Source organism: Porites lutea, chromosome 5, assembly GCF_958299795.1.
Source record: "Porites lutea chromosome 5, jaPorLute2.1, whole genome shotgun sequence".
Taxonomy (NCBI): domain Eukaryota; kingdom Metazoa; phylum Cnidaria; class Anthozoa; order Scleractinia; family Poritidae; genus Porites; species Porites lutea.
The window spans coordinates 36,781,830-36,804,929 of record NC_133205.1 but is presented as its reverse complement, the minus strand read 5'-3'; the positions used below and the strand labels follow the sequence as shown (position 1 = coordinate 36,804,929).

At 39.7% G+C, this 23,100-nt stretch overlaps 2 protein-coding genes across 4 annotated transcripts in view; one reads left to right on the top strand and one right to left on the bottom strand.

The window, feature by feature from the left end:
• Positions 1–6,735, top strand: part of LOC140937040 (E3 ubiquitin-protein ligase rnf213-alpha-like) — a 95,676-nt gene extending 88,941 nt beyond the window's left edge. For all 3 annotated transcript variants that reach the window (XM_073386566.1, XM_073386563.1, XM_073386564.1), the window contains 8 exons: positions 842–925; positions 1,594–1,774; positions 2,575–2,782; positions 3,688–3,762; positions 4,081–4,275; positions 4,481–4,570; positions 5,156–5,328; positions 5,735–6,735. In XM_073386566.1, coding sequence (XP_073242667.1) covers positions 842–925; positions 1,594–1,774; positions 2,575–2,782; positions 3,688–3,762; positions 4,081–4,275; positions 4,481–4,570; positions 5,156–5,328; positions 5,735–5,903 — 1,175 coding nt within the window. In that variant the 3' untranslated portion in view covers positions 5,904–6,735. The remainder of the gene's footprint in view (positions 1–841; positions 926–1,593; positions 1,775–2,574; positions 2,783–3,687; positions 3,763–4,080; positions 4,276–4,480; positions 4,571–5,155; positions 5,329–5,734) is intronic.
• A 143-nt stretch (positions 6,736–6,878) lies between these two features.
• On the bottom strand, positions 6,879–18,971 carry LOC140937041 (non-lysosomal glucosylceramidase-like). The gene is made up of 8 exons (XM_073386567.1): positions 18,895–18,971; positions 17,099–17,353; positions 13,299–13,487; positions 12,004–12,717; positions 11,088–11,517; positions 9,853–10,350; positions 8,423–8,628; positions 6,879–7,542 (listed from the first exon to the last, which is right to left on the bottom strand). The coding sequence occupies exons 1-8, from the start codon at positions 18,959–18,961 to the stop codon at positions 7,091–7,093; spliced, it is 2,811 nt and encodes a 936-aa protein (XP_073242668.1). The 5' UTR covers positions 18,962–18,971; the 3' UTR covers positions 6,879–7,090.
• Positions 18,972–23,100: the final 4,129 nt, after the last annotated feature.

Below are 23,100 nucleotides of genomic sequence, written 5' to 3'. Positions count from 1 at the left end.
TCACGAGGCTTGCTTCGCTCACCCAAATAGGAGAGCTTGCTCGCAGGCTAATCATATAATGGCCATGCCTCAGGGTTAGTAGGGCTAGTTTGTTTCACAAAGAAAACATCGGTGGATGAAGTTTTTATTCAGATTTCATGCGTGGTAACAAACTTGTTACCTGAGTATTTTGTTACTTTCTTTCTTCTTTTAACAATATGAATCTATTGTTTACACGTGACAAAGCATTTCATCGTGATTTAAATGATACCTCATGGGTTTTCGAATTACGGCAGTATGTGAAAAGACATATTCCACTGCCCCATTTTAGCACAGAGAGGGATTCATGTTATGAAACTGTTCGCATAAATTGTCCATGCAGATAACAATATCTCGTACCTTTTGTTAAGCTTCAAAAACATAACAGCATAGAATATTATGTTGATTCTCTTGTATTTGTATGAACAAAACGAAATTGGTTTTTTCCGATTCAATTTGAATTAAGAAAGTAAAAAATGAAAACTTTTTTTATGGTTTCCTGCGACAGAAAAATCGTGGGTTGTATCACGTGATACCCGTGCTCCTTTCTGTTACCAGGTGACCAAAAATAAACCAGTAAAATCGGGCCAAAATTAGCCTGTGCAGCTGGCGGTATTGTCTCGGTGCGCGATTAAAGTTTTGGCGGCGGAGTCGTGATCCAGAAGGGAGTGGGACGAGGCGTTTAAAATATTTCTATTTCCATTTCTATTTCTCGCGGCTTACGCCGCTTGTGGCGGCTTCGCCGCCGAAACTCACTCGACTACTACACAATACCGCCAGCTATGCAGGCTACGCTAATTTTAATTCGTAATATTCTGCACAGAAACAACTAAAGATGAACTCACCTCCCTGATAATGAGTTTTAACAATGCGTGGAATCATGTCAGACTGAGTCTTGACCAGCAAGGTATGTCTCCTAGACCTGTCAGTCTGCCTTACTTTCTAGTAAATCACAATTTTGTGAATTGCAGGAGCGAGTTAGATTTGCTATCTAACCCTTTAATATCCCTCGTAAGAAGCTAGCGTCGATGGTTTTTTGCAAGAAGAACTTGCTCGTTTTAAACAACGGGAAGATGATGATTTTATCTTTGCGCTATGAAGATAAAGTTTTATTTTACAGATCCTTTACAGGGGAAAACTGTCAATATAAATTATATTGGACAGTTTCGAGTCGTGAATTTTTAGACGAAGAAAATTAAAGGGTATGTGCCACCCCAAAGGGTAGGGTTTTTAAGAGAACTACGGCAGTGTACGAACGTATTTATTGTTTCAAATCCAAATGAGTAAGAAAGAAATAGAAATATACCAATCCGAAATGGATTTTAAGAAATCTTTTTGTTGCTGCTCTAATCTAAGTACTGATGACATAATTTCTTAAAGGCCAGTTCTGAGAATGGGAATGGATTTTAGAGGCCAGGTCTGAAAACGGGTGTGAAAAATGGCATTTTTTGGTTTGAAATAGGGTCAGGATTTGGAGATCCGACTGGTACACCCCTACCAAGAATTCCCAGGAGTAACCCCGGGATCTAACGCTAACCAATCCTTTTATTTTATTTTACCAATCCTTTTAAACAGGGCGCCTTCGTCCTCCAAGTGATTTATGCGAGAAGTCCATGGATATCTCGCGTCCTCTTGCAGTACTATTGCCCAGTACGTCTGGGTTGGGCATCTGCTCCATGGCTCTGGTATTTTTTCTCACCATGTTGCATAACGAGTTTAACGAACGGTACCAGAATTTGACCGGCGGAGAAGTCAAGTAAGTATCTTTCTTGTTACTCATCCTCCCTCTCCTCTGGAGCTGTTATATTTTTCAATTTTATACTACTACATGAGAAATTTCTGCAATTTGATTGGCTTAGAGCAGTGGTATTTCAGCTTAATTTGAAATACCTACATGTGAAAATTACAAACCTTTTGTGGGTAGTAGTGTAAACAAATAATGGCATGATTTGTACGTGATATTTGGCATAAATACCACTTGCGATATTTCAAAATGTCTCAAATTCACTCGCCTAACGGCTCGTGAAATTACCTATAACAATTTCGGAATATCACTCGTGGTATTTATGCCAAATATCACTACAAATCATGCCATGACCTAATACTAATACTGTTTATTCAAAATATTTCGCCATTTCTGATTGGCTCCAATCCTCCCTCATAACCAGCCGGTGCTAACCATATTTGAAAAATGTAGTCAATAACGTAAATAACCCATCGATTCTATGGTATATTGCTAGCAGCCTCGTTTCCAAGCAGTAGCAGCCTTAGTTGTGTAGAGCTGTATGGCATGGCAGCGAAAGTTGTTTATGCCAGACTGAACTAAAGGAAAATAGCGTTCACGGCTATCCAAAGACAAAATAACCGAATTTCTAACTAAAACTGAACAGAAGAAATGCAATAATACGCAAAAAAAATTATTGCTAGATAGATGTCGAGTATCTACAATAAAAAATAAAGTTTACATCCTGGAACCGTGCCAAGAAACAGGTAAATGTTTGAATATTTTTGCGGTCAGTACGTATACTAACACCATTTGTCCTTTTTTATCTCTAGGGATCTGCCTCACATACAGCTACAAGACGCAACCACGTCACAACTGATTGCTTATGACACTGACAGAGATCTACTCCCGCTCATCCTGGCTCAATGCAACTACTCTCTGGAGGTGGGTCGGGGAACGTTGGTACAGTACAACTGGGATGCACTGGAAAGACAGCTGATTGACAGGTTCATTAGGAGAAGACCTCTTGTTGATTTCAAGGTAAACTGTGGAATTTCCACGTAGAATTTAGATTGAAAGATTGGGGAGACCAATCCATTGACGGGCGATTGTTGAGTTTATATCGAGAAATCTCTGTGAACTAATTTTCCCCATAATCATTGACGTAAACACCTTTGAGTGTTTACGTTCCCTATAAATCCTTAAATTTAATCATTTTCGATCGGGTTGTCAAACCACATTTTGTAAAGAACAACACTACAGCAGAGGCATTCGTTACCGCTGCCGTCAAACAACTCTACAAAGGCCTATTCAACCGTTTTGCCTGAAATTAGTCACTTAAGCTAAGAAAGCTGAATTATACAGCAATTAAGATAGATTGCGTAAGTTACCCGTAGAAGAACAATTTCTTTTACGTTTTTCGTAGGATTCATTTCTCAAACTGTCAACAAGAGGTTAGTGAGTAAAAAGAAAAGAAAGAAAAAATAAATTGACAATGACAGCATCACGGTCACGGTGAATGTTAATGAGAGCAATTGAAGACTTTCGCTCAGTAGACATAGCTGCTCGTCAGTAAATCTATGATCCTCTATGTACCAAGAGAAAAAAGGGGTTGGACTTTCGCAGGCGTGATACCCCCCGGCTCTAGTTTTCAAAATAGTCGGAGGAGACTATTTTGGGACCTCAAGTGTGCACGTGTGGCACGCTGGCATATGGGTCAAATTGTTTCGTCAGATTTCTCTCGTTATTCATTATTTATATATTTATTTATTAAGTTAATGACTCACATATATATTTCTTTTCACAAAAAAGGTTTTCATGGTCCCGTACTTACTCTCATTTACTCTTCAAAGAATAGTGTAGTGTTAAGCGTTCATTGTTGCTGATCCATTTTCTATTTATTATACTTGATTTTAAAAGCCCAATTTGTTCACTTGTTATTGTAGGATGAGAGGTTTGCATTCAGTAAAGATATCCAACTGGACTCTGTCTTTGCTGCTGTAAAGGCTAAAGTTACTCAGGTAAAACCATTCTTATTAGTATACTAGAGCTAACCTGCAGACTAGCCTCAAGAAGTATAACGACATTGAAATTAATTGCACGAGAAACGGTTACCCCGCGTGGCACATGCCTCGATTGTAAGGTAGATTCATAGTCACTTGAGTACTCAGTTTTTTTGCAGTTATCGGAAGCGAAGGAGGCACCTTCATCTTCGAATATGTTAGGACTTGAATGTAGTCAATGCATCAGTGTTAATTGTCGTAATATCCATGACCAGAGGCACCTTAAAGAACTGTGAGATTCAATTAAATTACGGATATATTTTTGTCTTTTCTCAGGTTCCTCTGAGTTCAGCAGTAAGCCGTCAAGTCATAAGCGAGTTTCGCTCCCTGACTGACATCTGTGACGTGCTGTCATCTTTGGACATTGCCATTGGTTTTCTATCTTCCACTGGGGGAGCCCCTGAAAGGCTCCTCAGTAACTATTTAGAAAGGGTGCTACGAATGCAACAAAACACTCTACGGAGTTTGAAGGTATAAATTGTAGCTACAACTCAAGTTAAGTTTGTACAGTAAAGAATTGACTTTTGCAGCAACCTTCGCGTTTGTGTGCCCGATTTTCCTCTTCCCCTTTCCCTTTCGAATGCATATCACTCCGGGTATTCTGCTGCCAACAGATTCTTCCTGGGTTGAATCCAATACATTCTACGTGTCTTTTTTCCTCTATTTTCCCTTTCAGGCCCAGCAGTACTGTCAGTTGCGTCACGTGATCTCTCTCTGGCGACTTCTTACCCTTGAGAGAGCCAGAATTCTTATAAGGCGAGGCGAGGTAAGGAATATTTTATATTTCCAACTTTACCTTACATTTAACCTTTGCACGACATTCGCAAAGACTTCTTAACAACATTCAGCTGAGGAATTATCAACCTTCTCATCAAAACAAAACTAAAAACAAGGAGACTTAAGTGCGACTTCTTACTTGAGTGTCGTATAATAAACGAGAAAGTAGTTACTCCGTGGAATCGAAACAAACGCAAACAGCCAATTAAATCAAGCAGACCTCCAAGACAGTATATACATATCAGACCGATGTCAGACCCAAAGTAGCTTGGAACAAGCCCTGCATTGGGGGAATATTGTTAGGAGTCGCGCAAGCGTGTAACGAAAAAAAGCGCATGGGCAAGGGGCTTTGCCACTCGCCCACGCAATCTCTTACGACTCGCCTCGCTCGTTACTCGAAATAGAGAGCTTACTTACACTTGTTCAGCACACCACGATTGATTCAAGTTTTACTTTTGATTGGTCGAGTGGGGCACGGAATTTTGTCGGTCCTTGGTCTAAGTACTGTAATCCTGTAAGAGATGAGTAAATAACAATGCTTATTACTTAACTTTTTTTGTTATTGCCTTTGTAGGATCCGTTTGAGCAGATTTCAGACAAGTACAAACAGGTCATGTCCCAACCTCAGCTGAAGGAGTTTAGCAGTGGGATGAGAAGGATTGACTTGGATCGCTTTGTCTGTGAGGTCCTGGAGCTTATTTTGCTAAACTTAAGAGGTGATACAGTCTCCGGAGAAGAAGAAATGAGGTAACTTTGGAGAAATTGCCTCCGTTACCACTAGTGTGTCTATGGTTGACGTAGTCATTTGTGGAATTTTTATCTGTAGTTGGCTATTTACCAGCATGAACGAGAAGTTTTATATTGGACTGTCGAGAAGCAAGTCTTGATAGTGGTCAGAGAGGTACTCGACCCTAGGACCTCTAGATTGCAAGTCCAACGCCCACGCTGCCCCCCCCCCCCCCCCCCCCCTCCCTTCCCCTAATTACTATGACTGATCATATAAGAAGCTACACCAAAGATTCAGAGAAATATTTTATCTGAGATAGTGCAGTTTACAAAACTCGGCTTGAGTTCCAGCCCACTCCCCAGTGGTTAGATATGACCTAGATAATTCACGTATCATCTTACAACGGCTGTATCTCCTTTTATTCAGCCTGGGTGATTACATCGAGTGGCATCTTGACAACAAAGGACATGAACCAGTGCCAGGACTGGACGCATTGCCATCGGAAGTGCAGCTAAAGCACGTGATCAATGCTTGGAGAACCTCTGTTGAACTGTGTGACAATTATCACGACAAGCGAGACGCTGCTAACGCTTGAATTATAATGTCAATTTAATTCACAACATTTCCTCGATAATCGGTTGTCTTACATTAACTGTAGTGTAAGTAATGACCCTTCTCAGTACATGGTTAGTTACAGTATTTACTAGGACTAGAAATGGACAAAACGTAGCTGGTATAACAGGTCTCGTCCCCTTCCCTCTCCTCCCTTTGGATCTGTCACTGATCAAATGCAATTGTCAAGAGTGGGTGGCAGGATGCGTACCCTTGTCATTTATTGGTTTCTTATATGCTTCGAACATCATCATCATTAACGGTTTTTACTCGAGATACTTTCCTATAATTCAAATATGCACCCATAGAACCTTTTAGATTTGTTTTTCAAGCTTCGCTGCATGCCCAAAACCTCTCCAAATTAGTTATCTTAGTATTAAGGAAGGAAGTGCTAAAAAAATTCAAATAGAAAAATGGTCATTTGTACCATTTCTTACCCATGGGTAGAGAAAATGTTAGTAATAAAGCGCATTTAAATCGTACAAAAAAATGTGTAAGAAAATAAATTTGCGTATTTATATAGGAGGAAAAATGAAAGGAATTGCGAGTCTCATCCACTTGTCAATTACTGACTTGTCCAGTTTTACGGGCTCGAATTGAAAATCCCTGAGAATTCAAACTAATATTAATATTTGGCTGTTAACTATTAGTTTCACAAGTTAAGGACGTAGTTGTTTGGTTAATTGTACGAGAACGACTGTTCTCGTTCCCCTAAACCTGCTAATTATTAATCTGTTTTATATTGTGCATAGAAAATAAAATTGTTTCACCTCCGTAAGTTTGCTGGAATTGAAATAAACAGAACAAAAAACTAATGAATTAATGATTTCTTTCAAACTCTTATGCCCTAAACAGATGGCAAGACAGAGACAATCGTAGAAAATGTGAATATAGCCTTTTGGGAATTTGACATTGTTCAGTTTCACCCCATTGACCATGTAAATTACTTTGGAATATACGATAGGGGAAAGAGCATTTCAACACTATAAATGACTACCCTCGGCCACCCTCATTATTAAGTTGATCCCCATAATTCTTAGATGGGAATCCTTCTTAGTTTTATATTACACTCCCGTATCAATTGAGACTAGACGAATTTCTCTTGTAATAAATTACAACTCATCAATCAGTTGTAAAGAAAGGCAATTCAAACTGAAGAACCCCTGGAAATTAATGAGAAAACCACGTGACTACTTCACCCTGTTTCAGCGTTAGTGCACTTGGATATCGAAAGCCGCTGACTGCAAGCTGTTGCAGAAACATCTCACCTGAGGTCGACATAATTTGAAACTTCATTTTGGTTTGATTTCGTTTTTGGACAAAGGTACATTGCAAAGTCCCCGTGGCAAACGATGTATAGAAGGGAACGTTATACGGACAAGAGAGCTTAGGTTCAAATGAAAGTGTTGCTTCTGGCGCCGAGAAGGACTGGCCCGAGATCGCAAAAGGAATGTGCCATAGTACCATGTGAAAAGCATAGTGCGAGGTGCACCATGGGAGACCATCAAGTCCGTACCCATTCCCCGAGTAAAGTCCATGAAAATCCCACTCGTCATTCAGCTTTGAACGAACGTGTTCTATGGCTTTCTCAGCTTGTAGTAACGCCTTCTGAGGGTCCAAACCTGAAATAAGATTGTTTCAAGATTTGCATTAGCGTAGCACTCAAGAGTTACTTCAGTCAACTCTCCCTAAGAAGGGCACCGTTTGAACCGTCACCGAGTATTCGTGTTACAGAGCTGTTCGCGTTTGAGAGAGTCAAAGAATATAACTGAAAAACAGAGGGGAAAAACCCTTACTGTCCTCTTTTAGGTGTCATTCGTCTAGAAGTGTCTGTTAAGAGAGAGGTGCACTGTAATATGTCCTCGAAATCTGTCATGAAAGAAACGCTTTGTCTTCTCTTAGTGCGACAGGGAGGAAATACATCAACTGCGGGGAAATAATTTTTCAGACTATTTTTAATGACTAGAAGTAATTCAGAGAAAAACTGTGTAGTCACTGTTTACCGATCGTCAATGAGTGAGAACCTTTTTCAGGTGTGGCAAGCTCTCTTTTCAACCTCGCTTAGCCGAAGGAGATGCAATAAGTTCGAGGTGTGAAATCTAATTGAATTTTTTGTCAGGGGAGGTTGGAAATGTTTGAGGGTATAGCAACATTATTACCGTAATCTGATGATGTATTCGGGGAAAACGAGGGAGGACTGGGAACGCCTGGAACAGGCTATATTCTTCTATAACCGCGCGTAATGGATGGCGTTTAGCTACATTACATGTTATGCATGAACCTACATTCTTACAGGAATGAACGAACAAATGAACCAAAGACCAATTTTTTCAGGTTAACGTGTCAAGTCTTCTAGCTGGCTGATTGTAACCTACAATTCCTTAACTTCTTTTCAAAGTGGTTACCCCCATGGGATAATCAACTTCCACGTCAATGATGTGCTAGGCAGAAACCGAAACAAGCAAGACGACCCTGATCTTGCTGGCAATTATATGAGCTTACCCAAATGAAGTTGAAGAGTCGTCCAGTCAGGGCTGGCGCCCATCCAGATTGACTTGTGTAGCGCCACCAACTCGTTTAACTTCTTAGTACTGATATCCTTGGGACATGAGCCCACGCTCTTGTTATTTGGATGGTCAGTAGCCATCACTCGGAGCCCATATGGCGTATCGTTGATTTCAAGTTCTTTCATTAAATGAGATCTGAGCCTGTACACAGGGAATCAATAAAATAAGTTTGCTTCAATGGCCCTATAGTACAATACATAACAATAACTTTATAAAGGAGAGAGACGTTATAACCTTTAACAGTGTTGTAACCTACGGCCCTCTATAATGAACGTAGTAGTAGTAGTACGTGGTGTCTTCCGAACTGTTGTGACTAAAATTATTGTGCATTATGCAGCGTAATGAAAATGGCTTTACTATGAGAATGAAAAAGGCGCCAAATTAGTCATTAGGGCATTTAGTAACGGTACCTAACCATTTTTAGGTTATCAAACCTTCGCCGCTCAGGGTGGTCAAGAAAATTTTAAGAACAGCGCAAAAAGAATTGTGATCGCTACCCAGAGATACAACTGAACTCAAACCCCGATGTTTCAATGTTTCAGTTCAAGATCTTACACCACATCTTACCCACCAACGCTACATTATATAAATTCGGAATTAAAGAACATGACCGCTGTCATTTATGCGTTGAAAAGCAAACAATCACACACCTATTTGTGACTTGCCCCAATGCTCAGCTGTTTTGGACACATTTTTCAGTTTGGTGGCGCGAAAAAAACAACATTGAGATCTCGTTTTCTGAAGCACAAACACTTTATGGCATTACAGACACCGTGCCTCAGTGTCTTGGTTTAAACCTCTGCTTGATAATTGCAAAATACTATATTTACACCGCGTCTAAAAATGAGGAAGATTATTTTTTCGATGCTTTTTTGTCTATCCTTAAAAATAAAATACAAATTGAAACTAGCAAAGCTAAGGTGCAAGTCAAGCTGTAAAAATAATTTTCTTGATTCTGGCTAATTTCCCTTGTTTTTTGGCTTTTTTGTTTTGTTTGTTTGTTTGTTATTTATTTATTCATTTATTTTTTGTCGTTTTTAGCGTATTTACTCTTCGTTAATAGATAGTAAGTTAGTAATTAGTTGTATTAGAATTCTTTTTTCATTATTTTGTAACAGACTCCAACTCATCGGCTCCTGTTTTGTGAGCATTATCTTGTAAGTTAATATTATGTAAGTAAGTAGTATTTAACTTAGCAAGTTATATGTAAGTAGGTATTAAAGCTTTATGTAACTAAGTAAGTACTATGTAAGTAAGTCAGCATTATGTTTGTAAAAACAATAAAAATTAATTTAAAAAAAAAAAAAAAAAAACTCAAACCCCGGAAGTAAAAAGTTATCCTGAGGCCGGAAGTTACATCCTAACCTTTTTGGATCGTCCAAGTGTCCTAGTCCCAGAGTGTAGGCCCAGACTTGAGCGTACAGTGAATCACTCATCAGCCAGGACGGTGAACCTTTCTCCTTATCCCACCAAGCGTGATAATAACCATCTTCTTCGCTCCATAATTCTTCCGATATTCGATAATTTGCAACCTCCAGTGCTGCTGAAACTTCCTTCAACAAATCCAACTCGTCCATTATCTTGCACAGCTCCTTTGCCGCTCGTAGGGCCAGGACATACAAGAAACTGTTAAAGGTGTTGTGATCGTATAAATTGAGAAAGAGCTGATCATATGTACACTGTAGTCTGTAAGGTAAACCAGTCCCTTTTGTGCCTCCGTCAATCATCCAAGCAATCGCCTTAATCACGTGCGGCCACATGTCTTTTAAGAAAACGCTGTTATTGGTCCACAGATAAATATGGTAGGTTTCTGTTATGAAAACCGTAGTGACATCGCCCATAATTCGCTGATTTGGAGGACCACTGTAGACGAGAAAAGTGCCAAGTAAATATTGTTCGAAACATTTTTTTTTCTGACAGATGAAAAAGGTTTTAAAAAAGATGTTGAAATAGCCTATTGTCCATTTTAACTTTCCCATAAGCTACCATAATGAATTTGCAAAGTGATTTGTTGCGGCCATAAACAAGGTATGGTACAACTTTACATCTTTCTGACTCTACTGTTATTCGATGTTGGATTAAGAGGCTACTCTACAATATCAAAGGTTTTGTCTCCATCTAGCCAAGCATTCCAGTGGACTCGAACTAACAGAATCATTCAGTCTTTTAATTTCTTTTGCAAATCATGACAAAAATCACTTAAATATAGTAAGCTGGAGTCCAATTATGGGTTTGTGAAATTGTCCTGTTTAGAAGGAAAAGGGAATGTGATACTAACAGAAAAACATAAACTAACCTGAGAAAACAGCCGACATTTCGCGACGTCACCACTTGTTTCTCCTCGAAATGACGTCGATCTGAGAAACGAGCGGAGAAATTCCATGCTGATTACGTGTCATTAACCAGGTCTGGGTAGTGCTTCGCCTTCTGATTGGATAAAGCAAATTTCTAACCAGTCAGAAGCACTATCCAGATCTGGGTAATGACACGTCATCAGTACGGAATTTCTGTGCTTGTTCCCGCCTCAGATGTCATTTTGCGGGGAAAACACCGGTTGCGTTGCGAAATATCGACTGTTTTCTCAGGCTACATAAACGCACCTGTCTATTTTTCTAGTAGGGGAATAACATCCAGCAGCTAGAGTTTCCACAATGTGGCCGTCATCACTCTGGTACTTTGCCCAAGCACGCATTACATTCTCAACCAAGTCAGGGTAGAACAAAACATAAGGAATCTCTCGCTGAAAATCGTTATGAACTGAATCAATATCAATACAGTCTAAAGATTCAAACTGCCGCCATCTTCCGTCACGGAGGTAGAGGCCACTTCGCCAGAAACTTAACCCGTTTACCAAGACATCTTGTAACCAAACTGGGAGGGTCTGGACAGACTTGCTGTTGCTGTCGATTATCATAGAAGCGTGCCACGCGGAAATAGCTTGCAGAGTAGGGGACAGGTTACGTAATAGGAAGGAGGCTGGCTCCTCACTGTGCTCGTATAGGTTACTATAGTAATTACCAACAATCTCCGCTGTGTAGAATAGAACATTAAAAAAAAACGTAAGGTTGCTTTTTTTGATTATGCGGAGGGTTTATTTTTGCTCTTTGTATTGGAAAACTGAGTCTTACTAAACGCCATTATAGACTGTTTCGAGTCAGTCATTGGGATGGTTTTAGCCTTAGAGAGTATTAAAAAAAATCCCCGGAAACTTCCAGCAGACTTTGCTTCGGGAATATCTGCTACGCCTTCATTTCTAATCGTCGCCCACTTCCTGAAGAAAAGGATGGACAACCCCTTATTTTAAATAAAACACGTATTCCGGGATTTTTTTTCTGATCTAGGCAGAGAAACGGCTTCACTACAAATGTCAATTGACCCTCTTCGCTCCAAGAGCTATTTTCATATTTTGCTGTTGAAATGGTTTCGTCAGGATCTACGCTGTATAAATTTACAATTTCTTTCGGATGGTGCGTTTTAAACATACTGCGGAACTATAATTGTTAATGTAAAGCATACCCGTGAAATCTCTGTTGGGATAGAACCACCCCAAAACCAAAGTAAGCGTTCTCTCTTTCCCAGGCTTCACGGTAACGTTTACAGCCGTAGCGCCATGAAAACCGCTCTCAAATGTTTTAGATGTTGACACAAGATAGCCATGTTCCTCAAATTGCTTCCAAATTTGTTCAAAACTGTCACTGACCATAAACGAAGGGCTAACTCGCTTTCCGCCTGTAGCAATAGTTGTGTTGCCGCTTTGAGGATAGTTCCCAGGCTTGTTGAGCGTTAGCATTGAATCATGAGCTGTCCACGTGCTTTTCTGACCGGAAATAAAACCTGTATGCCAAGCATGAGGAGGGACCTGATAGAACAACTGACATGTCTTGTTTTCTTTGGCCATTTGCCACGACATACATTGTTTGTTATCAATACAAGCCCTCGAGCACTGTATAACATTCGTACTTTTGATGGTTTTGTCAGGGCTCCCAAGTCTTACTGTGTCTGGCTGTATACCTAGAGGCAGATTTAACATAAATGATACTTGTACAGACTTCCTGGTTGGGTTATGGATGCGTAACGTAAAAGCAATGACCGGAGTAGCAGATGTTTTGTAATCACGTGGTTTCAGGGCTGAGAAGGCCAAAAGGTCCAATAAGACGTCTCCAAACCGTTGGTCTTTAATAGTCAACTTGGAAACTGGGTAGGAGCCAGAATATCCTATTGAATCAACACCTGGTAGGGAAAAAGGAAACTACTGAAAACCCTACAAGTATACACGAAAGAGTACCCGTGCGCTTGTCGAATTTTTCACTCTTCGGTAGGGGGCCTACTCGAGGGCGGCGCTTATTTAGAACTATCTATTTGCAAATTTGGCTCGTCACGCAATCCTTCCATAAGTTTGAGGGGAAGGAACACGTGACAATACCCTAAGAACATCTGGGTGGGAAGCTGTGCCGAGTCATTTTCCCTTTTTTATTACTTTGATTTTTTTTTGAAAAAAAAAACGATACAATATAGAAAGGACGCAATAAAAAAAGGTCAATATCAGTGGTATTAACTTTTCAGCATTAGCCGTATTAAAAACCACAACTGCTGCATCGACAGGATCCGGCGCTTTGTGATATTTTTGCTACAAATGCGACTCTCATTAGAAGCTGGCGGTTACTTACGGGCGGTGCGGCTTTTGGATTATTATGTACGACACTAATGACTCAAATATATGAATGTTTAGAAAAGGAAACATTGTAAGAAATAGAATGCGCAGCCTTAAGAATTGCTTCTGGCACTAAAGTCTTGAAAGCTTCTTAAATTACCGGGGTAACCCATCGGGGGGTGGGTGCGCAGCAATGCTGCTGAACTTGACGTCCCAGTCTTTACCCTGACACTGAACACAGCTAATTCAAGTGCTGCGAAGTTAAGCTTGGCCGAGCCTGCCGGAGTCTGGTTTTCAATGGTCCACTCGTGGATAGAGCCATCTCCACGAAGCTCAAATGATCCCGTACCTAAAAGATATAACATAGTACAGCAAGTCATAACTAAGCAACGCTCCTTTCTCCTACTTATTAGACGTAGTCGAGGGAGCGAAAATGTTATGTTGAGGATAAACGTCTGAGGAAAGTTTGAGGCCACATAAGGCACATAAGACTAACAGCACAACTCTGGGCAGCTAACCACTTAAGCCCCCCACGCTGTTTTGAAAGATCTATAGCGAGGCATGCGACATAAAAAATATGTAAACCTTGTCGGAGTAGAAGCAGGACATCTGATTAGAGATGTTTTAAGGATGCAAGAAAAGGCCATGGATGTGCACAAGTCTTGTTGTATGCATAAATAACAACCGATGCAACAAGATAAAGGTACGGTATAGTTTCAGGCACCGGTATGGTCGTCCAATAAGATTGACTAGGACTAATTTACAAAGGTAACGGTAGATCTTTAAATTTGTACTGTATGTACCATAGGTTTTGTTTTTGTTTAATTGTTTGTTCCACCAACCAAGTGACAAGGACGGCAGCTTTCCAGATCTATGATTTACTTGCAATATTTGCATGGAAAATTGTCTGGGCTGTTTAAATGTGAAAGAATGCAATGGAAATGGAACTAAAAGATCTTCTGAGGATGCTTCTTGATTCAGCGACTAAAAAGAGTTTACTTTCTCAGTCAGACTTTTTTAGCTATGTATGGTGGCCCATTATTATCATAGAAAAACTAACTGGAAATGCCTGTTTTATTTAAGGAAATTGAAAACATATTTTAAAAAAGACCAAAATAAATTAATAAATATACATAAATATAAAAACACACAAAAAAATTAATTAAAATAAATTTGAATTTAAAAAAAATAAGAAACAAAATGAAAATGTAAATAAATTTCAACCCAAAAAAAAAGAATAGAAAATTTAAATTAAATAATAATAATAATAATAATAATAATAATAATAATAATAATAATAATAATAATAATAATAGTAAAAAAAAAATGAACTCGAAAACAATAGTTGAAAAAAAAAAAACAACATATTAAAATTCCTTTAGTAGAAATGCAAATTGATTTTTATTTTGCTATGATAACGCTGGGCCGAACTGAAATCACAATAAATTTCTTTTCTCAAAATGAAATGTCGTAAAGTGACCCATCGTTATCATAGCCTGCGACACGTTACATCATAGTCATCGGAGTCATCTCAAAACAGCGGCAAGCACTGTATCTGGCCTGGAAGGTTCGTCGCGCGTGTGAGCTGCAAGCTAGTGCTTTCACCGGCTCATAACCTGCCTCATACATTACACCCATCTAAAGTCCTTTTATCGAGATGAATAAAAGGCAAACTGTATGGAACCGTTTACAAGAGGAAATGAAGGCGAAAAGGAAGCGACCGGATCCTCGCGGAAAGGGCAAGAGCAAGAAATCTGGTTCCGCTCCGCATGAGTTAATCGTGCAACGTTTGGCTTCAGAGCCAGACAACAAACAGACATTTCGTCCCGTACAGCCCAGAGAATTTGTGGTATTCCCTTATGAGGATCTCACGCTGACAAACTCACTAAGATACACAAGCCGTCCCCGGTCGGCAGACCGATAGTATCAGGGTGTGATGGCCCAACGGAGAAACTATCATCATTTGTCGACAAACTCCTTCAGCCGATAGCACAACAACAAAAGTCGTATCTTAAAGATACTACCGACTTCGTCAATTTCATAGAAAATACGAAAGTCCCAGCCGACGTCATACTTGTTTCAATGGACGTTACGAGCTTGTATACAAATATACCGCAAGAGGAGGGAATAGACACGGTATGCAGAGCATACGAAATATTCTATAGAAACGAACCTCCTATCCCTACACAACTAGTAAAACGAGCGCTCAGGCTAATTCTCCAAGAAAATTCTTTCCAGTTTAATGGAAAAAACTACCTTCAAACACATGGTACGGCCATGGACACGAAAATGGCAGTCGCCTTTTCTAATATATTCATGAACAAGGTAGAGACGGAAATCCTTAGCCAAAGCCTTTTTAAACCGCTCGTTTGGAAACGTTACATCGACGACATCTTCTCGCTCTGGACTACAAACAGAGACAGAATAGAACATTTCATTGAACAAGCAAACAATCATCACCCTACGATCAAATTTACGGCTGAAATTTCCGGTAAAGAAACAACATTCCTGGACACCTACATCTACAGAGGGGAAAGATTCGAAAGAGAAGCAATTTTTGATGTGCGTACTCATTTCAAACCAACTGAGATATTTCAGTATACCCACTTTGCTTCCTGTCACCCGAAAGGAGTTATAAAAGGCTTCATTAAAGGGGAAGCCCTCCGACTCCTCAGAACAAACTCTTCCGAACTAATATTCGAAGAGAAAATTACAAATTTCAAAGCGCATCTGCTACAGAGGGGTTACCCAGAGGATCTTATATATTAACACAACCCTCTCAGAGGTGAACTTCAAAGACAGGAAACTAGCCCTTCAACAGAAACCAAAGGCAAACCAATGAATCTTGCCTTTTGTCACACAATACCAACCATCAGTGCTAAACCTAAAGCAAATTCTCGTGAAAAACTGGCATTTAATAGAACAACAACCATTACTGAGCGAAATCTACAAAAAACCGCCCCTCGTATCTTATAAAAGAGGGCGGTCGCTCAAAGACATACTCGTGAGAGCCAAACTATAAAAAGGCTATTTTAAACACGCGCTGGGGAGTCGTGTAGGCCTGTCAACCCCATTTTACACGAAGAAAGATAGAGGCCCTGGTAACGAGGGGTTCTCCACTGACCTTACGTGTCGCAGGCTATGATAACGATGGTTCACTTTACGATATTTCATTTTGAGAACAGAAATTTATTGTGATTTCAGTTCGGCCCAGCGTTATCATAGCAAAATAAAAATCTATTTGCATTTCTACTAAGGGATTTTAATATGTTGTTTTTTTTTTCAACTATTATTTTCGATTTCATTTTTTTTTTACTATTATTATTATTTATTTTTTTTTAATTTAAATTTTCTTTTCTTTTTTTTTTGGTTGAAATTTGTTTACATTTTCATTTTGTTTCTTTATTTTTTTTTAAATTCAAATTTATTTTAATTAATTTTTTTGTGTGTTTTTATATTTATGTATATTTATTTATTTATTTTGGTCTTTTTTAAAATATGTTTTCAATTTCCTTAAATAAAACAGTTAGTTTTTCTATGATAATAATGGGCCACCATAGCTATGTTAGCTGATTCATGATAAGACCCTCGCTTTGTTCTGAAAACTCAAAGGTAAGTTTTACCTCTTACCCGTCTGTAACGTGCTCATAACTTACCAATAGGCCATTTCCGAGTTCCCCCAGGCCTCTGTATCAAAACGAGATTAAGTGCTTGGCCTTTGATATGGAAATCATTTTTCATTCTCATACAAATAAAACTCATTTTCACAAGAAAGGTTCTGCACTTGGCCTCATTTTGAAAATGAGGGTTTTTGGAACTCGGAAGTGCCCTATTGTGTGTCTCACAAAATCTCGTTAGCAGCGTCTGCGTTACCCTTGTCCAGCAGATGGGCCATTTGTCTGCCCATCGGCTAGACAAAGGTAACGCTGCCTGCCTCTAGTGACGGTATCAGTGTCTTACCAAGACCTCCTAAGGGAACAGCACTACGCATGCCTTTCGGAGGTGACCGCTGCTTCTTCGGATCCTCTGGGCTCTCAAACAGGTAACTTCGGAGTCCCAGTGTATCCCAGCCAGACCGTATGGTAGAAATGTTCTCAGGTTCAGCATACAATACACAAAACTCCTGCCAGCCAAAACTTTGATTGGCGAACACAAACGAAGGACCATTGAGGAACTGAAGTGCGTTCAGGGAATGGATAAGATCCTCAGTCTTTCCTAATAACGATCAGTTTACAAATAGGATTTTTTGATCAAGGAGTAATGTCGCCTGCGAGCAAGCTCTCTGGGGCGCTGGCGGGAAAAGGAAGGAGAGCTTGAACCTACGTCTCTGGAATTTGAATATCTGCATCGAAAAAGTCGATGCAAAATGCTGATTGGCGGAGACGACATTAGTAATGACGTCATTACCCCTGGCACGTGTTTTTTGTTTACATTCGCGCCCGTCCTTCCTTTTCCCGCCCCGCCGCCAGAGCGCCTCGGAGAGCTTGCAGGCAGGCTAGGAGTAATGACATACTTTAGTCATGGTTTTGCTAGTATCTTTTAAGGTTAGCTCGTCAGTTGTTATCCTACAGTCTACGCATTTTCTTGGTTAGGTTGGGGAAAGGGGGGGGGGGGGGCAATACGGGAGGCAGTGAAGGCACGTAGATGGGCACCTTGTTTTTATAGCCTTGTGTCCGTCATTTTGTTCACACTATTTACTCTTCCCAATCTTCTAAATTTAACTGGCCTCGGTGCTTGCAAAGGAATCCCAAGGTCACTACAATGAGCGCTTGCTAATACTGCGTTACGCAACGTTTTATACAGGAAAAGGAATAAAACGAATAAAATCGCCGCATTATCTTGTCTTGTTGTGAAGAAAAGAAATAAAATTAACTTAGTAATTCTTAAAAGAGTTAAGGTAGGATCCCATAACATAAAATACAGCGCAAGTAAGACCAAGTAAAGTAAATTTATTTTACGTCTTTTCTTCACAATGGTTACGAGCCCCATCCCCCACCCCCTCACCCCACCACCACCCCCGGATATAAGCCTCTCCACTTAATAGCCCTCCTAAAACCCCTTCACGATTAGTCTGCTACACAGCCGTATTTAGTGTCGTCACGCAATGCTCCTCCCCACAGTGGGGAGGAGCATTGCGTGACGACCCTAAATACGGCTGTGTAGCAGACTACTTCACGATGCTACACGCAGAAAACATTGAGCCTTTGCTCGCCCGAAACGACTCGCCCCGGCGCTAGCTTGTGTACAGCCGCCTGGAGACAAGCTCCCCGTTGTTGATAATTGACCCCTGAGGCGGCCTTGAGGTCAGTTGCAGAAAGAACGTAACGTTTCCCTGAGAACCTGTTCGTCAGGATAGTAGGTCGTTGTTGATCCGGTATATAACTGTATTCACATGAAACAAAGAATTTAAAAGTTTGATGAAGAAAAAGATGATGTCTAAAATAAATATTTTACAGGCAAGGTGGGAAAAGTTCGTGGTTGGCGATAAATTAATGAGGCTTGGGGTTTGTATTGATGTCACTCCATAAAGCGGTTGTTAAATTATTGATGCTACGAGGGTAATTCCTAGTTGTATGTAAACGTACTGGCAGATACCGCATTTTCGGTTTTTAAGATCGCTATGAAGTACCTTACAGAAACTCTCCAAAGGCTGATACAGTCATTCCCTTTTAAAAATCTGAACACAGCGTTAGCAAGCATCAGGAAACGTACATTCCGCCAAGTTTTATAACAAGACAAGATATAATTACCTTTACCTGCCAACACAAGCAATGCTTGACAAACAACGGAGGCCACCAGCAGTACTCGTTTTGTGATTTCCATGGATTCCGCCTTCGACTAGGCTTCGATTTTGTTTAGGTCACGCGCTCTGATTTAATACGGAGCTGTCGTGTGTGTGAGGGTTTATGGAGGCACCATCAGTTGTCAAAAGTGAAAAATGATCCCTTCCTGAGTACGATTGACACTTTTCCGCTTGACATCAAAAAGAGAAGGATAACAACTTTTGGCTCCCAGGTCTGCACGGTGCCACGATCACGGTCTCAATGATTGTCCAATAAAAGGCATGGTTAGATGATAAAAACGTTATTAGTCGAGCTTGCTTGAGCAAAGCGAGACTCTAAAAATGCAGTCGTCTTTTTTTTTGTCGGTGGGACCTAGTTTGTACTAAGGATAAGAATCGTGGCGACTTTCACTGTATGCAAATGAGTCTCGTGATTAGCATGCGATATATAAGTTTGGCAATGATGTAATTTTCCTCGAATGGAGGCCCTTGATTTTCGTGTAATTATGCACGACATGCTGCCAATGATTAAAAAGGAAATATCCCCAAGAATGATGAGAAAATATTATAGCGGGAAATCCTATTTTGTGGTGTTTTAAGGCGTTATATGCTACGCCAAAAGTGACAAAATATCAAAGATGCAACTTTATAATTCAAATCCACCAATTCACTATCAAGATCGATAAAATTAACATCAATTTGCTTTTTGAATGTGTCAAGATTGTAGAATTTAATGTCAATTCCAACGTCTTCCTCAACAAATTCCTCTTAAAACACTTTTGACGAGAACATGAGGAATTTTTCAACACGCCTCAAGAATAGAGATTACCCAGCTACAACTGTAGAAAAACATCTCTCAGAGGTCATTTTCGTAGACAGAAAGAAAGCACTAGAACAGAGAAACAAAAATGCAAGTAAGAAAATACTACCCTTTGTAACGCAATACCACCCTCAAGAACATACTCATGGGGAAATGGCACCTTATACAGAACCAACCATGCCTGAGAAACATCTTTAAGGAGCCTCCCCTCATTTCATATCGCAAAGGAAAATCCCTAAAAGATACTCAAGTAAGAGCTAAACTATAAAGGTTTTAAGACCAAGCTATTTACGAACCGGAGGAGTCGTGCAGGCCCGTCAACACTTTTAAACCTCATTGAATCACAGGCATCCCAAGCGCACTAATTGTGGGATCGGGCTTCAGAGGTCATTTGGTCGGAATATACTAGAATTATTAGTGTATTATCTGATGCCAAATAAATGCAAAAAGTCTTAAAGATATGAAGTCTTCTTGTTTGTCTATCTGTACTAGTAGCCATCGAATACTGAACACTATATACTTTTATAGTGTTCAGTATTCGATGGAAAGAAAGTCGACTAAACGGCGTTTAAACCGACCGTAGGACACAGAGTGGCTATGCACTAAAGGTAAGGGAGCTTTTTGAATCAATATTTCGCGTGATCATGATTTTTTTTTTCTTAGCGTTGTAGATTCGAATACATGTGATAAAATTAGAGCAATAAGGGCCCGAATCACATGTAATAATGCAAGAAATATCGATTTTCGTTTTCTTAAAGGCTACTAGTACAGATAGACAAACAAGAAGACTTCATATCTTTAAGACTTTTTGCATTTATTTGGCATCAGATAATACACTAATAATTCTAGTATATTCCGACCAAATGACCTCTGAAGCCCGATCCCACAAATAGTGCGCTTGGGCTGCCTGTGATTGAATTCCAACCTGTGTGCTCGGTTTCAGTCCCTCTCGGAAACAAAACTGATCAAAAATTGTCGTCTCCCTTCTTGAATTAAAAAACATGCATCTTGATTTAGAAAACGTGTCTCTTGATACATGAGATGAAAGACGTTGGAATTGACATTAAATTCTACAATCTTGACACATTCAAAAAGCAAATTGATGTTAATTTTATCGATCTTGATAGAAATTTGGTGGATTTGAATTATAAAGTTGCATCTTTGATATTTTGTCACTTTTGGCGTAGCATAGGCGTTACGTTTCTCAGAATATTGTCTTCTATGGTTAAATAGATCCACTTTCTTTTATGTATTTAATTAATAGATTTTCCCAGATGTTAAGATGTGAAGTCGTCTTGCACTTTATAAATACTTGATATATCAGGACGTGCGTAAAATTTGCGTTCGCAAATAAAATAGAAACAATGTATGAAAGGCCACACGTAATTCTGTAAGCGTAAAAGTAGAAACTCGCTCAACTTGACGTTTAATCTTAACACTTTATATCGTACTTCTCTTTTTTATTTACGTGATTAAAATTTACTTCACGGCGTTAACGTGTGGAGCCAAAAACGCGTCAGTGGAAATCCACCCTCGGTTACGTGTGTGTCACCGATGTGTTTATACGGGTAGCTTTGAACTTGCCTATCCGCGCACTCTACTTGCAGCACTTCATGTCCATAGAATAAAAATCCTATATCGAGCTTTTCCGGAACGGGATGGTCCAAGAATTCTATCGCTTGAAAGTGTTGATTATTTTGGAACAACTGACTACTTCAGTGGTCGAAAAAAAAGAATAATCTTAATGAGCAAAACATCAAGGTTTACTAGAAAATCAGGATCAAGGATCGGTTAAAAAGAACTTGAAAATAAAATAAATAAATAAATCGTGGATCAGCGGTGATGTGGGCCGCAGACTGTACATAAATTTCACAGAACATCCCTTGCGAAATAACTTTTGGAATTCCTAGGAATTCCTAAAAATTCCTAAGAAGGGATAACCCCGTTCGCTGTACTGAACACTGAATTCAAGTAAACTAATCCGGGTCTGTCCCCGGGGGAGGCACTTGGGTATTTTTTGGGTGGGTATGTGCCGCCCGGGACTCCAAATTGGCACCCCGTTCTAAAAAAAAAATTCCCCTAAAATTGATACCCCTTTCTAGTATTCGCCCTAAAACTGATACCCCGTTCTAGAAATGGGTGATTTTTTTATACTCCGTTCTAGGGTGCAAAGAGTACAACAGTTTGCTTGTTAACGCATTGAACCGTATTTTTTAAAAGCAATCTGTCCTTGAATAATTTCAAATGGCTGCTTACAAAACTGGAGCTTTCGCGCGTTCGAAATATTATACCCCGTTCTTGACAACGCCTCTGAAATGGATACCCCGTTCTAAATCAGGAGCTTCAAAATCACGACCCCGTTGGGCGGCACGTACCCGTATAGGCAATGTATGGGGTACCCGCCCCCACCCCCACCTCGACGGTCTGTCTGAATCAGTGATTGTTTTGACGAGAAAGTGAAATTTTCCTGGAAAATGAAACGCTTTATCCCAGTGATACTGTAATAAAAGAAAAAAACTTTAACAGTTTTTAATTTTTAATTGTACATTTGCTTTCAGTACTCCTCATTTTTCTTGTAATTGTTGTATGCACGACCCCACCAGCAATGCTGATCTTTTTATCGTGCTAGACTGAAATAAAGTTGTTATCTATCTATCTATCTATCTATCTATCTATCTATCTATCTAAAATGAATGCTGTATACAACTCTCAACATTGTATTCTAAGACTGTACGGAGCTATTAAAAGTAGATACTAAGCAGCTATGGAAAATGTAATTACTTTCACGCAATATTGATATCTATAAACGGACAACAAATTTAGCAGGAATACGCGCTAACTGAATTAACTGTGTGTTGTATAAGGTTCTGTTAAACTTACACATTTAGCTACATTTTTCCTGTGCTGAACATATACTGTACCGAGCGGTATCTTGGTCCGGTACAAAGAAGCTATGAATATTTATACTGACAGAGTCATGGGCCCCTGATACCGATAAAAATCCTCGTTCAATTTTTTGAGTGTAAAATCCCTGAAAGAGTACTCCTCAATAAGCTTTACCATTTACCGAAGTAAAGCCCCTCAATGGAGCAATATCAATATGTAGGCTAAGATGTGCGGCCTGTCTCTCCTTGTAATTTTTACTTTTTGAGTATTTACATTATGACATATAGCACTCGTTTTGTATTCCAAACGAAAAGTAGTATAACAGCACCGGCGCCTTTGACAAAGAAACTAATCTCCGAGCAAGCGAGACGCTACTAAGAGCGTTCTTGTTTTGAGACTATTTTGAGTGCATGGCAGGTCGGTTTGGGAAAAAAAAAGTAGAAACAAGGAGGAAATTCGGGGATTTATTCGTGT